The 15,706-nt window shown below is 47.4% G+C and overlaps 1 protein-coding gene across 2 annotated transcripts in view; it reads left to right on the top strand.

Annotated features, from left to right (window-relative positions):
- PRKCE (protein kinase C epsilon) overlaps positions 1-15,706 on the top strand; it is a 501,273-nt gene that overhangs the window by 182,083 nt on the left and 303,484 nt on the right. For both annotated transcript variants that reach the window (XM_043603304.1, XM_043603305.1), the window contains exon 2: positions 3,706-3,769. In XM_043603304.1, the coding sequence (XP_043459239.1) occupies positions 3,706-3,769 (64 nt within the window). The remainder of the gene's footprint in view (positions 1-3,705; positions 3,770-15,706) is intronic.

Genomic DNA, 15,706 nt, shown 5'->3' on the forward strand with positions numbered 1-15,706 from the left:
CATCAAGTAAAGGTAGGAGTTTCAAGGCGATTTGATAAATAGGGTTGCATCTGGGATCATTTGCAGGAACGCTGAGTGCAGGAGAAAGAGCTTAGAACCAATCCTGGGAATGGCTAGGAGGAGAGAGGAGGCCTCCTTTCATGTACTGCCAGCTGCCTGGTGGTGACGGCAATCGACAGCTTGCAGGGGTTTTGCAGGGCTGGGCACCTTCGTTGCTTCATTATCCGGGCCAGGTAATTGTGAGCAGAACTTGTGATTAAATTAATTTGACCATGAGGTTGCTGCACACTCCATCACGTTTTGTACCTGATAAGCCTCCAGTCATCTGCGTTGAAGTCCTACCTCCCTACATGGTTCTCAGCGCCTCCTCACTCGGCTGGCTGGGGCCCGGCCAGCCCTCCGTGGCCATCTGCCCAGGCTGCAAAGCTCTTTGTTGCTTTTGGCATGCTTAATAGCTTAATTTCTATTTTTCTGTTTGGAAATGCAGTTCATCGGCATTGAGGCAGCAGTGGGTGCTAAAATGGTGTCTGATTGCTATCTTGAATGTTAATATCCTAATACATTTTATCGTCAATGACCTGTCCCCTGCCTTGCCACAAGTTCTCACTCGCCCTTTGCAAAGAGAGGCAGGCTGCTTGCCTTCCAATAGGCCCTCGCAGCCCATCTCATTCCTTTTCTGCCTCCCTCCCTGCTTTTCACAGATAGCATTGTATTCTGCCAGTGCAGTCCGAAGTCGTGGGAAACCTCCGAGTTGGAGGATATGAGAAATTGTTTCATTTAGCTGGCAGGGTTTAATAGAGATGATCTAATCTCTGAAAGGCATACATTATTTAAATTCCATGCTTTTGGACAAGAGGACCCCTGATATTTGTGGCAGGGACAGGATTTTGGTTTGGCTCTGTTCAGTGGAGCTGACTGGTGGTTTTCCTGTTTGTAATTTCGTGTGGGGGCTGGGTTATGCTTGTGGCAGTGTGTGTGGGGGTGGGGGGGGGGTGTGCGGGGCGGGGATTCCTAGTGGTGAGGGTGCCAGAAAACATTTTCTTTAGACAGAAACCTAAAATCACAGATTCTTGGGACAGAAACTGTGGGGAGAGTCATCCCCTGGCATCACCACTCTGTTATTGGGTTTCCATCTGGATCCCAATCTCCAGATCCCAAACTCAGGTGAGCGGCCCCTGTGGGGCAACCACTGGAGACTTCTCTTGGTGGACCTGGATTTTTTCTTTTTTAATGTTTATTTATTTTGAGAGAGAACATAAGCGGGGGAGGGCAGAGAGAGAGAGAGAGAGAGAGAGAGAGAGAGAGAGAATCTTAAGCAGCTTCCATATTGTTAGTGTAGAGCCCAGAGTGGGTCTTGAACCCATGAACTGTGAGATCATGACCTGAGCCAAAATCAAGAGTTGGATGCTGAACTGATTGAGCCACCCAGGTGCCCCAGTGGAACTGAAATTTTGAGAGAAACCTTGAACACTCAACCACTATAGACTGAGTCTGGGGAGGGGGGGGCGCCTGTGTGGCTCAGTTGGTTAAGTGTCCAACTTCAGCTCAGGTCATGATCTCACGGTTCGTGAGTTCAAGCCCCGCAGCAGGCAGGCAGGCTCTCTGCTGTCAGCACAGAACCGGCTTTGGATCTTCCGTGTCCCTCTCTCTCTGCCCCTCCCCCGCTCACTCTGGTATGCTGTCTCTCTCTTTCTCTCTCTCTCGAAAATAAACATTGAGAAAAAAAATTAGAAAAAAAAAAAAAGACTGAGTCCACAAAGAAAGTAGGGCTCACGCATGTCTCGGGAAACCTGTACTGTGAGGGGCGTGAGGTGCTGGGGGAGGGACCTGGAGAATATCAGTCCAAGGTGAATTTTTTTCACATCACAGGGAGTACATAGTGATCGTGGGAAAGCCACCTCTTCTTCCCCTGCTACTTCATTTGAATGTCGCGTTAGTACAGATCACATGCCTGCCTACCTTCCTGGAGGTGGGGCTTGCAGGGGCAAATGACCCCCGAATAGGCTCTCAGAGTTCTGAACATTAAGTCTTTCCCCCTCCACGAAGCTTTATTGGGTGTCTCCTGACTAATGGACAGTGAGGTGGGCGCTAGATATATACATGTAATTCTCATACTCTCTGCCTAGCCGAGGAGATGGACATATGGACAATGTGTTACAGGAACCGTAGGTCAGATGTGCATGTGTCTCGTCGGGGCACAAATGAAGGGGTGATCAATTCTGACTGGGAATATCTGGAAAGGCTTCAGAGAGGAGGGGATAATTGACCTCAGCCTTGAATGAGAAGGAGGTGTTCACCAGACTGATCCTTTCTAAGTGGTGCTTGATGAATGTGTGTCTCTGCTCTTTGCTGGAGACAGTGAAACAGAAAAGGAGGGGTAGTGGTTCCTGCCCTCAAGAATTTCACAGCTTGCTGGGGAGACGGGCCTGGCACGGACATACGAGCCAATTAAAGCTCTGTGCAGACAGATGGAATTGCGGAGGCGAGGACAGGCCACCGGGGGTACTTGGTGATCCAGGGTTTCCAGAGTTACTCCTCTCTCATGGAGAACACAGTTTCTGTAAGGACAGTTCAGACCTTGCAAAGATGTCAAGTGGAAGAGGCCCAGGCGTTCTGCCTTGACTTGTCAGCCTGGTTCTATATAGAAGCAGCTAGCTGGATTTGGAGATGGGCAGGGAGGAAGTGAGGGTGGGTGGAGAAGGCCGATGGTAAGAATGTAGCAGTATTGGCTCACTCTTTACAACCCGGGTAGAATCTGGGGTTTGCAAAACACACGTATCAACACGCAGCTCGAGCACTCAGGCCCTCCAGTGTTGCATGGGCACCACGCACACTCCCAGCCTTTGCTTCTGCTGTCTTGGTTCTTCCACCTTGAATGACTCCCCTTTCTTGTCTTCATGACGTCTTCCCAGACTGCTCTTCAACACTGATTTCCAACCTGCCAGATACTTAACCGGTTATCCTCTGTCGCTCATCACCAAGCCGGGTTCAGCATTGTTCTCCGTTTTTTAACTCCCCGATGAGAGTGTAAACACCTTCAGAGTGTGAATGGCATCTTATGCTTTTCTTTCCTCCCCTGTGAGCAGTTTGTGTAGCACAGAGAACACGGCTTTCTCTAGACGGTCTTGCCACTGAATCTCAGCCTTGCCACTTTCGCTAAAACGCTGATCTCAGCTTCCTTCTCTGTGAAATGGCGTAACCCGGGGTTTCTCAACTTTGACACTATTGGCATCTGGGACTGGATAATGCTTCGTCGTGGGTACCATCTGTCCGCTGTAGGATACTTAGCACGATCCCTTGCTCCCACCCATTAGATGCCACTGGCAGCCCTCCCTTTCCAGACATGACCATGAAAAACATCTCCAGATAATTTTTGTGTCCCAAAAAGCTTCCCTGTGTCAAGTGTCCCCTGTGCCAAGTTTCTCTTGTGCAGCAAGATCACTTCCAGTTGAGAACCACTGGGATGACATTACCTGTTGGGTCTGTATCAGACTTCCTCGTGCTGCATCCGGGACACAGCTGACGTTCCACAAATGCCGATTCTCCTGCATTCCTGATTCACCCCGCACTTGGCACGCTACAGGTTGACGAGTTGAACGGAGCTGTGACCCTAGGTTTTAGCAGTTCGGGGTGGAAAAGTCATGGAACTCTCCAGCTGTTTCCCACAATGCATTAACAGAGTCACTATCATTTTCTTAATTGCAGATTGATCTGGAGCCAGAAGGAAGAGTGTATGTGATCATTGATCTGTCGGGGTCGTCGGGTGAAGGTAGGAGGATGTGATCTCTCCTCATTGTTCTCTTCCATTGACCCTTTGTCTAACGTTGTCTCCCTCCCCTCTGTGGCTGGGACGTATTACAGTGACATTTAATTAATTGGCACCCTTCAAAGGAAAAGGTTATTTTGAAGATGCTTACGCCTGTGTACCAAAAGGGACCAGCCATCTGTTAGCTTTGGTGGAGCAGAGGGAAGATTTTTGACTTACCAAGTAAGGCCAACAAAGCAGGCGTCCCTGCACGCTGGTGCACAAGGCAGGCTTCAGTAGAGCGGCAGCCTCTCCCCGGAGGCTCGCGTGGGGTGTGTGTGAGTGTGGGGGGAAGGAAGTAAAACCAGTTGGTCTAACGGTATTCTGAAATGAAACAAATAAGGTGTCAAATTTCAGAATCTTATTTTTTTCGAGCTTTTATAGAAGTGTTACTTCTTTTTACAGTTCCCCACGCAGGCAGAAGCCCTGCTTATAGAGAGAAATAATGGGGTAAGGGAATGTCTGCTCCCCACTGGATGATGAAATAGGGTGTAGACGTTCTCTGATGGTTGGATTTTCCTTCTTTCTTTCTCCATACACCCTCTTCTGTCCGTCCGGTCTTGGCACATTCACTACCTTTAAAGGCTTGCCGGGTGGCGAGGACTGAGCAATCAGAGTGGAAGGGAAGACTGGACAATAAAACCTTGTCCACACAGAACAGGGAGATGGTGGCAGATGTAGGCCCCAGGGAGGCTGGGAACTAGGGCTGGAATTTATTGGGAACCATCTTTCCTCTCCTCTCTCTATGCGCAGGAGGACAGAACAGTTGGCTTCAATGTCATGGCAGAGAGATGGATGGGAAGGCCAAGGCTCGTTCCTCCTGGCGATGAGAAAATAATGGAACTCAGGGACTGTGGCAGTCTTTAGGGAAAGACAGTCAGCTCCTGTAGACCTGTCTGGAAGACCGGGGTCTTTAATAGCATCTCTCCGGAATGCTGGAGATTGCAAGCACAAAGTCACAACGCCACATGGTCTCCTTGCTTTAGGGATGAGCTCTAGTTTGCAGTTCAGTAGTGGGAGGAGAGATTATGCTCGCAGACTCAGTGGAGTGGGTCAAACGATGTGCTTGACAGTTGTGCCTGATGGTTTTCATTTGGCTAATTTATCACCCAGTTTCAACAGGTGTTCAGAATAATTCAATAATTGTGTGTATATGGGGCTTATAATAGAATTCAGTCCTCTTTGAATAGATCTCAATTATTTGGCATAGGTTTAAAACTTTAAACAGCCTTCCAAAATTGGTCTCGTACATTTTCTTCTCTTTACTGCAATTACATTTTGGCGTTTCCAGCTTTCCTTCTCTACCCTCGGCTCTGAGCAGCCCAGAATAGAATCTGTTGTAGAAGATTCAGGGATTTAGCAATGTTTCGTGTGAAATATTTAAGATGTGCCAAAGGGCCTGAAGAATAATAAAATGAGCACCAGTGTACCCACCACCCAGATTAAGAAATAAAGCAATGATTAGGGTGGAAGCTCGCACTGCTTTTCACGTAGCGTGTGATCCCAAATTCAGCAGACCTAAAAGTATTACAGTGGCCTCCTGATTGTAGATCCCGGCGAAAATTTTGATGAGCAAAATCAACTCCCCCTTTCCTTGCATAATCTATATGTCATAGGAAAACTAGGAAAATTAACAAAATATACCTTTCCTGTGCCAAAATGCTGGGTAACCGATCGGAGGGCTTAGGTTATTATTATTATTTTTTTGCTTTGAAAAGATGAAACACTTGTGAAATTATGGAAGACCCCCTTTTTTACGTTAGACAGAAAGGATAGGGAACGAATGAATGAGTAAATAAATCAGAAGCAATTGATTTTTTTCCTCCTTGCTTCTGTGGCTTATTGCATGTGAATGGCCAAAGCAATTTTCATTGGGCTGAATTCGGAGTGTATTTTTTTTTTATCTCTTTCATCTTAAGAAAATAGAGTTTACTTCAGAAATGCTGACACATGCCAGACTCTGTAAAGTGCTAGCATGTGTTGCTCTGAAGAAAAGGAAAACTTTTTTTGCCCCCTCCCCTTTTTTTTTCTCACTGTTCCCGGATTTGGGAGTCTTTCTCTGGATGGCGGGAAAGAGTTCCAGCAACCTCTTTGTAGGAGCTGACCTTGTTGTGCTCCGTTTGCGTTCTGTACATCTGTTCGCCCATCATACCGTTGAGACTTTGAAGATCTCCTGCTCCAGAGGTTTTGGGAAGGGGTTGGGCGGGGGGGGGGGGGGGGCGAGGAGAGGAGCAAAGGTTGGGTAGCCACAACATGTGTTACCTAGACTGCATGAGAAGGGGTCCGGTGCAAAACATGGTTGTCCCAGCTGGACTGTGGATGTTCACAGATTCTTATCTAAGTCCCTTTCTTTAGTGAAAGCACCTCACTGTATTCTACAAAAGCATGCAAAGAGAGTTGCAATGAAGCGGGGCTGACAAGTTCACTCTGTTATTCTGCCGTCCGGCATCCCTTCAGCTCCCCTGTCTCAAGTGCTCCAGTCCCATCAGTGGACAAAAATACCTGTGTTCATAGCGATCACATACACTTTACAACACAGGCAAACAGCAAAGAGCCCAGGGAGAGGTGTGGGATGAGGCTGTGTGGAAAGGTGTGGGATGAGGCTGCGAACCCAGGATGTGCCAAAGGTTTCTTTTTCTTGCTAACACACTGTAGAACGCCTGGACGTTTGTGTCTGCCAGAGCTGGAGCTAATGTGATTTCTAGCTGTCTAATAAAATTCCACTGCTTGCATGTCCTGTGCAGCTCACCATAATGGGATTTGACTGGTGTGTGCTTTAGCTAAACCAGGCACCCTAACCCCAGATGTAAGGGGTCAGGCACGATGACAGTGAAGGCCATTTCCGGTCATGCAGTTTCGATCTCTGGTCTCATGTGAATAGCTATCAGAGCTCAAAGTTGAGGACTGGCTAATATTTGTAGCAGGTTGAAGGAGCTGAAGGAAATGGGCTCTATTGGATAGGCACCACACCAGGCACTTTGCCTACATTATCCCCAGTAGTGAACCTTCCAGAATACTCACGTGGGATCTTCCAGTCTCGGGTGCCTCTTAATGTTTGCTTTTATCCTAAGTAATAGCCACCTGGCTTCCTGGTAAACATAGCACTACAGGCTCACCGGATACTTAAATACTTAAATCAGAGCATAATTAGCCCAGGTGACAGACGCATGAACAGCAATGTTATTCTCAAGTGTGCAAAGTATTGTCTCCTGCTGTGCACATTAGTTAGCCTTTCTACCTTTGTTGTGATGCAATTTGTCCATTACTCCGATTCTTTATAATGATGTGACAATGCACCACTATGTGCAGGCTCCCAGAGGGGCCAGCAGGGTCTGACCCGGGGATTTCTAAGCTCTCCTTTCCCTGCCTTCCATCCAGATACAGTGTTCACCCCGGAGAGTCCTTCAGAACCTACACAACAACAGAAAGGACTAAAAGTGGGTCTCACTGATATGTTTGGATTGCCAAACTGCTTCTCCAATAAAACGCAGGAGAGATTAAATAATTTGAAGGATTTTTGTAACAGAGGCATCGCAAATAATGCAGTTCGATCAGGTTTCGGAGGGGAGTGATTGAGCATTGCAGAAGCAGAAGAGCAGGGAGCAGGACCCACGCCGTCCCCTTCTTCCTGCAGCCACATGCTGTGGACACCATTCAGTCTCTTCCCTGGGAGCCCCAGCAGGTGGGGTAGGCAGAGTACAGTCCCAGGAGCCCATCAGTCCTGGCCTTAAATCCTGGCTCTAGTGCTTACTGGTTTGGAGCTTCTCACTGGCGAAGGGGGATAAACCCGTGTATGGCAGGGACTACGGTCAGATCGCTATGAGAACAGTGCCCTTGAATATAGGTGATGTTCAGTAAATGTCCTAAGGCCCTGGAGCCCTGCAGGCAGGGAGGTGGGCAAAGCCCGTGAAGGAACAGCGGGAAGGGTATACCGGGAAGCAGTTTGAAGGCAGGTTTCTGACTCTGGGGCATATTAAAAAGGTATAAGAACAGATCAAGGTGACAAAGAGGCCATTTATAGACTCCTATCTATATCTGCCTGGGGCTAACAGACTGCTTTCTGCAGAGTTCAGACCTTGCCATAGTTTTGCCCCATTTTCTGTCTTTCTCTTTCTTCCTCACCCTTCCCCCCAGTGAACCATTTCCTAGAAGGACGTTCTCTATCCTGTTTGTATCTCTGGCCTTGGATGTCAGAAACTTGTCTTTGTTGGAGCCTGGGTGTGCCCTCTCTGCTCAGTGCAGACTGAGCACATGTGGGCCCCACACTCTCACTGGCCTCTGGGTAAAAGCCCTTCATGGATTTGAAGACAGTCATTAAATCTCTCCTCTTCAGGTTGATCATTCAAATCCCTTACCTTTTCTGAAGGAATCGTTGAGAACTTTAACTCATCTTCGCAGCTCTCTTCTGGACTTTTTTGCAAGTTGCAAGGGCAGATAGACACGATCAGACCTGCTTGGCTTAAATGGTAATGTGTGTAGAGGTGTGTAGGGCACGTGCCTGACAGTGTTACCTCCACGTGGGAGATAGTCCCATTGAGAGGTCAAGTGCCACGCCCAAGGCCAAAAGTCTGATTGTACCACCCTGTTGGGTCTAGACCCCCAGTCTGCAATCCGGTGCCCTGCTCTACATCATGGCCTCAGTAGTGAGTGTGCCAATGTGGCAAAGACCTCCCCAACACTCTGTTTTAGTTTTTTCTTCAGCTTTTTTTTTTTTTTTTACAGTGATAAGGAGCTAGAATTCTTAGCTTTGAATCCAAAGGTGACCCAGAGTCCTTTTCATATATAAGCAGATTTCTTTTCTGCTCTCTTAGAAATGAGAACTCCTTTAGTCCTAGTTCAGGAGCCATTAGCTCCTTCTCAGGCTTTCTGGAAGGTGGGTTCCTAACTAAGTCTTGGTCTGCAACTAGACGTGATTCAAATCCAAGCAGGTTAGTTGTCTTTCTTACCCTGTTTCCACGGCCAGCATTAGAGTGCTGTCCTCCGTGTTGAAATAGAAGGGGAGGGCTTCTGGAGACTGCCTCGGCCACTGGGCAGTTTCTATCTGGATAATATCTCTCAGCTCTAGTTCCTGAGAATTCTACAGCATTTAATCCAATGCCTTCAGTTACCAGATAGTTAAAAAGAACCATTAGGGGGCGCCTGGGTGGCTCAGTCGGTTAAGCGGCCGACTTCGGCTCAGGTCATGATCTCGCGGTCCGTGAGTTCGAGCCCCGCGTCGGGCTCTGTGCTGACTGCTCAGAGCCTGGAGCCTGTTTCCGATTCTGTGTCTCCCTCTCTCTCTGACCCTCCCCCGTTCATGCTCTGTCTCTCTCTGTCTCAAAAATAAATAAACGTTAAAAAAAAAAAAAAAAAAAAGAACCATTAGTTCAAACGAACGATAGTCACCGGCACGCTTTAACAAATGTGCCCGGCATGGTGCCCCGTGCTGGGTTTGGAGAATGGGAAGTGGGAGGTAAGCAGAAAACAAGAGATGGCCTTCACAAGACCCAAGAAGGCCTTGCCTTCAAGGAAGTGTACAGCTCATTTAGGAATCCAGGACTCACTTGTAGGACAAAAGTACTAGAGAGAAATGCAAGGTAGTATCACATGAAATGCTTACTTGGGTTTTACCAAGAGTGCTCCAAATGGGAAATTGGGGCGGGAATAATCCAGGACAACCTCAGAGAACAAATTGGGGCTGGAATAACGCAGGACAACCTCAGAGAAGAGGCAGGGCTTGGGCTGAAAAGGAAAAGATAGATAGCCTGGGTTGACAGGGAAGAAACGGGGGGGGGGGGCATTCTGAGCACAGGGGCATCATATCATTGCTATCAAAGACAGCTTTGTGGCTTTTATTTTTAGGTAAGGTTGGATAGATATGATAAATTAAATAGATACAAATTGTTTTCTCTAAGAGCTTCCTAACAAAGACAGTTATCAGTATTGTAGACAGAAACTCTCATACAGTGCAAACAAGAAAATGAAAAACCTGAAATGATTAAGCTGTGTTTGAAGGTTGGAGGCAGTTCTTTCTAGATGTGTCTTCATGGTCAAGGCCTCTCACCCACCTTGGAGCCCAAGGAGGAGGAATGTTCTAGGTCAGGTTTGGTCAAGTCTGCGATGTTGAGTAGAGCACATTTTATTGTAAGCTTGGGGCTTAGGGGATTAGAAGATCAAGTCCAGGTACAGGCATTCCTTTGTATCTTTTCTGCCCACCCCCCTCTTTTCTCCCTCAGCAACCACATGGAGTCCTATGGTAAGTGCTCCACCACCTCCACTACCCTCCTCCTCGCCAGCCTATCTAGCTTGTGTCCCCCCAGCAAGCCCTGACACTCCGTCTTTCTCTTTGCAACTTCTGTTCAGTCTCTAACGAGAAGCGTTGCTTGAGAAGTAAGAAGGCTCTCACTTTCCCGAACATGGGATTTCAAAGTCAGTCTCCAGTTCCAAGATGCTGAGAGGTCTCCCTCCTAAGAGGTGCCTTAGGCAGTGGGATGTGGTCTGGCTCACCCCGCAGACTCCCCCGACGTGCATGGGCATGGGAGATTCTCTAGTAGCATGTGGAGCACAGAGGCAGCCTCGGGACTTGATAAGAGTGAAAATAAAGTCCAGATGTGCAAAAACATTGATCTTGCAGTGTGTATCCCACGTCTCCCCCCACCGGCATAAGTACTTACCACTGATACCCAGGACACAGAGCCCTTAGTCTCCAGGTTTTTGGCTCTATTTTCTGATGAAATAAATGCCTGTTCCTAGAAATGACCATATGCACCAGACATTGGGGGCGGGGGGTGGCAGTCAGCAGTGAACCAAGGGGAGAAAACAGAGCACCTTACCCCCATCAAGGGGTTTATTATGTCCCAAAGAGACAGTGCTAAAATGCTTGATGAGAAATAAACCAAGAAACCCTCATTTCCTTCCAAATAGGCTCTAGATGCAAAGCACTTCCTCTGAAATGAGTCATCCACAGTTAACAAGACCAAATGCCACCCATTAGCAGATGAAAAACAGAATTGAATCCTGAGTGTTGAAAGAGCAGAGCTCTTTCGTATCACTACCAAAGCCTCCTTCCCCTGTGCCATTATGGAGTATAGATGTGTATTTTCTATTGACTTTTGTGCCTATTTCACTAATGAAGTAATTGAAGAAGGAATAGTTATGTTGAAGAAAGCAGCTTCTAGAAAGGGCAGATTTATAATAGATCTTTAGTCAAGAAGTGAGCCCCGTGTTTCCTGGCATGGCCTCTAATTCTGTCTCTGTTGTCTTGCTATGCATCATTTCTGTGTCTTATAAAGAAGATTGTTTTGGGAAATTCATGTTTGCAGCTTAGTTCACACTGGGTCAAAGCGGCCTATAATTTAATCATTGACTGTTGTTTATGTCCTCATGATTTGGCTTAAAACAAGAGAGTATTTCCATTCATCTAACCTAATTTAGAGAGCTGTCTTTCAGGATCAACTACTTTATTCTTTTATCCAGTTGAAATTGGCCAGTGCTGACAGTTTTATTGATTTTCCTTATTACCTAGCTTTGTTGAAACATTCACATTTTCACAATCAAGTGCTTCACCATCTTTTTCAAGTTGCTAACACAGGGGCTTTTATCTTCCTCCTCTTTACAGACTTTTGGTGTGAGCTGAGGTGGGGGGGGGGTGTGAGCTGGTGTGAGCTGGGGTGACTGGGAAGTCTGTGCATTTGTCCACACACACGTAGATGAGAATGAATGTCTCTGAATCACCTCTTCTGTCTCCCCTTCGTCCTTAGTTTCCGTCACTGATTGGAAACATCATGTATTTGTTTACTTAAGATATGGTAGGCTCTGGGAGTAGAGCTAATGAACTTGGCCCCTGCTCTCAGGTATCTATACGCCTGCAGAAGGAGGCAGGCGATAGACATGTTTTAGCTATTGTGTAGCGGCTGGCAGAACAGCATGCTGTGGGACCACCGAAGAGACTCCTTTCAACTTGAGGGCTCACCCTGGAGGAGGCAGTCCATCAGTGATGGAACTTGTTGTAGCCTCTGGCCATGGACAAGTTGCTATGTCTCTGTATATGGCAATGGTTGTATTTCCATCTATTTTTTTTTAAGCTTCTAAGTGATTATTTTAAAAGCTAACACACATACATGGGAAAGAAAAACAAGATTACAGGTCCATAGCCTCCCAACAGCTCTTCATGGCAAACCCAAAAGGCAAGTTTTCCTTGGTTGAAGAAACAGAGCCACTGTCCAATCAGAAGGTAAAAGAAAGGTGGACAAAGACTTTGATCTACCTAAATTTGAACTTTGCAGGAATATATCTGATTTATACATTCATTCATTCAACTTCTAGCTATTGGGCAACTGTACCAGTTACACTTGTGAGTGCTAGGGGCCCAGAAGTGAACCCTATAAACAATACAAAGCCGCATGGGCCTTACACTTTAGTGGCTATGCTTGTGTGTGTGTAGGCTGTCTCTGCAAGGATACCTAACACACTGGGAACAACAGCTGCCTCTGGGGAGGGGAAAGGGTAAATTTAGAAAGAGGGGAAAGGGTAAATTGACTTTCCTGTCAATACCTGTAATCTTGTTTTTCTTTCCCATGTATGTGTATTAGCTTTTAAAACAATCACTTAGAAGCTTAAAAAAAAAAATAGATGGAAATACAACCATTGCCATACACAGAGACACAGCAACTTGTCCATGGCCAGAGGCTACGACAAGTTCCAGAAGACCCTGCAGAGAGGGATGACCCATCATATCCAGAGACTCTAAGGATAATGCCCTTCTTAATGCTCTGCATTACTCCACAGACACCTCTGATTTGTAATGGGATGTGCTGAAATGTAGGATATGTAGGGATCCCCCAGACTGTGCCTGTCACCAAGGACCGAGTGCCCCAGTGTGGAAAAGCAGGTGGGCCAGAGTGGGTGATGAACCAGTGATGTGGGCAGACGTTCACTCCACGGAGCACCTTGCCTCTGGGTGCTTAGCCCTGAGGCTGCTGAAAGGCCCGCCCCCCTGGATGCACAATCTCATGGTGGCATCTTCTCTAGCACCAAACAGCACTCTCCAGCATTTAGTGGCAGCTGGTACTGGTCCCAACCTTGGTCATGTCCACAGACCAAGTGGCTTCACCAGCTGGGGTACCTCCTGTCCAGCCAGGAAGGGCCAGCTGGCTGCCAGTGGGTGAGTTACTCCCCCTCTCCAGACCCTCAAGTTTGCCTGTTTCCCGACATTGAAAATAACGGTCATGTTTATTTCAAACAGAGATGTTCTCTCCAACAGGAACCTGTGACCGCTACAGTTTGCCAGGTGTGAATTCTCCTGGAGTTGTCAGGGGAAGTTAAATTCCCTTCAAGGTATGTCTAGGTGTTATTGGGACCAGGATTCCTTAGACATCTGCATTGTAGTTCCTGCCGCACTAGTTAATTACTGGCTTTACCAATTGACTGAACAAACATCATCTGAGAACCTGTTGTGGGCTGTGTGCCATGCTGAGAGCTGGAGAATCAAAGGCGAGAAAGACGAGTCCCTGCCCTCCAGGTGCCCCCAGGCTAGGGCTTGTCATCCAGAAGTCACAGGCTCTCTTTAGGCCTCAGAGGCCTCCTCCATACCTGCAGGGTGATGGGGACTAAGGGCACCTTCTGCCTCCGTGGTTTGAATCAAAACCAAGAATTTACACACAGCCAGGCACCTGAAAGGGGGCAAGTGGTGAGTACAAAATTTTAGGCCAAATCTCCGTATAGAAATCATTTTATTGAAGCCTCCAGGGGTCTGTCAGGTAACTTTGATCCTATTTTACATATGAGAAGAATTAGGCTTAAAAAGTTGAAGAGTGGGGCGCCTGGGTGGCTCAGTCGGTTAAGTGACCGACTTCGGCTCAGGTCATGATCTCACCGTCCGTGGGTTCGAGCCCCGCGTCGGGCTCTGTGCTGACAGCTCAGAGCCTGGAGCCTGTTTCAGATTCTGTGTCTCCCTCTCTCTCTGCTCCTCCCCTGTTCATGCTCTGTCTCTGTCTCAAAAATAAATAAATGTTAAAAAATAATAATAATAAAAAATAAAAAGTTGAAGAGTGTGAATCACCTGGGATCCTGAGGAAATGCAGATCCTGACTCAGTGGGCCTCGGGCAGGGTCTGAGATGCTGCATTTCTCAGCAGCCCCCCACCCCCACCCCAGGGCGATTAAGGTGCTGGGGATCCTCAGGACAACACTCTGAGAAGCAGGACACTACTAGAGCTTTGATGGTGTCCTTGCAGCATGCTGAGAAGGCATCAGTTTCTATTTCGCTGGAAATTGAGAGGGAAATCTACATCCTGTCTCAAAGTCAATACCTTTCAATCCTTTTCCATCCCTCTTCTCCTTTCTTCTGGGAAAGGGGCTGAGAAGGCACTCGATATTCTTAGGGAAGGTGAGCAATTCCCCGGCCTTGGCTTTCTAGGCCCGGCTTTAGTTGTCTGCAGAAGGTCAGAGTGGAGGGCGTTGGTGTTCTTCAGCGAGGAGCACGAGGAAAACAAAAAGCAGTCAGGATATTGGAGTTTTTGTTTTTGTGTTTGCTTTTCTATAAATACCTGCAAGTATTGAGTGGTGCTTGAATGTGATCCCACTGTGCTAATTTTCTCCCGGTTTCTGGGGCTTTGATGAAAGCAGCTTACCCAGGGCCCTTGCTAGAACTTACCTTTATGTGTTCCTCTGATGAGGTAGGCAGGTTGCACCTTCCTTTGATGGATGCGGAAACACAGAGGGAGTTCTGTATGAGATGTTGGGTACACAGGAGGGGCATAATTGTTATTTGTTGAATAAATGAATGCGTGGCTAAATGAAATAACAGGAGAAAGTGCCACTTTAAAAGGAAACTATTGAGATAAACAAGTGTTTGGACTGACTCTGCTTTGGATAGCCAGTTATTTCATATTCCAGTGTATAGTCACTGGGGACTTCATGGGTGAGCGAGGGCCTGCGTGTTTAAGCTTTCTGTACCTTGCACTTATTAGGGGCTCTCTGAGGCCTCCTCAGAGCCTCCACACACACCGTGTCCCCAATTGTAATACCCTGTCCCCTCCCTGTTTATTCAGCTACTTCTCCATTCTCTCAAAATTTGATTTCAAGTTTGCCTCCTGCCAGAGGCCTTCCCACATCAGCCCACCCACCCCCACCTGCTGGTTCACAACACTGTGTTTGCTCCCACACTCCTCGGTGTCTTTCTGTACAACCGTGTACTCATATATTTATATTGTATCTATAACGAGAGTCCTGGTTGTGCCCTCCCGCCCCAGTAAGCCACAAGCCATCTGAGGACAGAGGTTTCTGTAAAAGGGACCCAGAGCTAAGAGCTGGCCCAGCACCCATGAGGCTCCTGGGTGGCCTCACAATATGACACTGCAGACCATCCTACCGTTAGGACTATACAAAGCTAGATGGGAAGCAAGGGCCATCTCTGTACTTGGGGCCTCTCCATCCAGCCAGGAACCAGACCACCCAAACCCAGGGTGGTACGGGATACCATAGAGACATTGACTCAGTCCATGGGAGCCTTGATTATTGCCGGGCCTGGCTAGTGCTGGGCACAAGGCCCCCTGATTAGTTACAGTGAATTTCAGCATTAAGCATTTAAGCAGTTTATGGTGAAGTGGCGATAGGAGTAACCCCTTTACTGACATCAGAAGCTTGGATTCGGTTCCTGGACCTGCTACTAACCAGCCAGTTAAAGGTGAACAAATCATTGAGTGTTTCCAGCCCTTGACTGGATTGCATCGACAGCATTAAGACGCGGTGATTCAGTGAATGTTCAGGATTCCAGAACGTCAGATCGGAGATTTTCTGAATACAGGTGTGGCTCAATGAGAAGGTTTCATAATCCCTCTTTACCTGCTTACTCTGCTTATCCCTACTTACCACCGGGACGTCAGACTCAGTTATCCCTGGCCAAAGCACAGGGTCCTTAGCA

Source organism: Prionailurus bengalensis, chromosome A3, assembly GCF_016509475.1.
Source record: "Prionailurus bengalensis isolate Pbe53 chromosome A3, Fcat_Pben_1.1_paternal_pri, whole genome shotgun sequence".
Classification (NCBI taxonomy): Eukaryota; Metazoa; Chordata; class Mammalia; order Carnivora; family Felidae; genus Prionailurus; species Prionailurus bengalensis.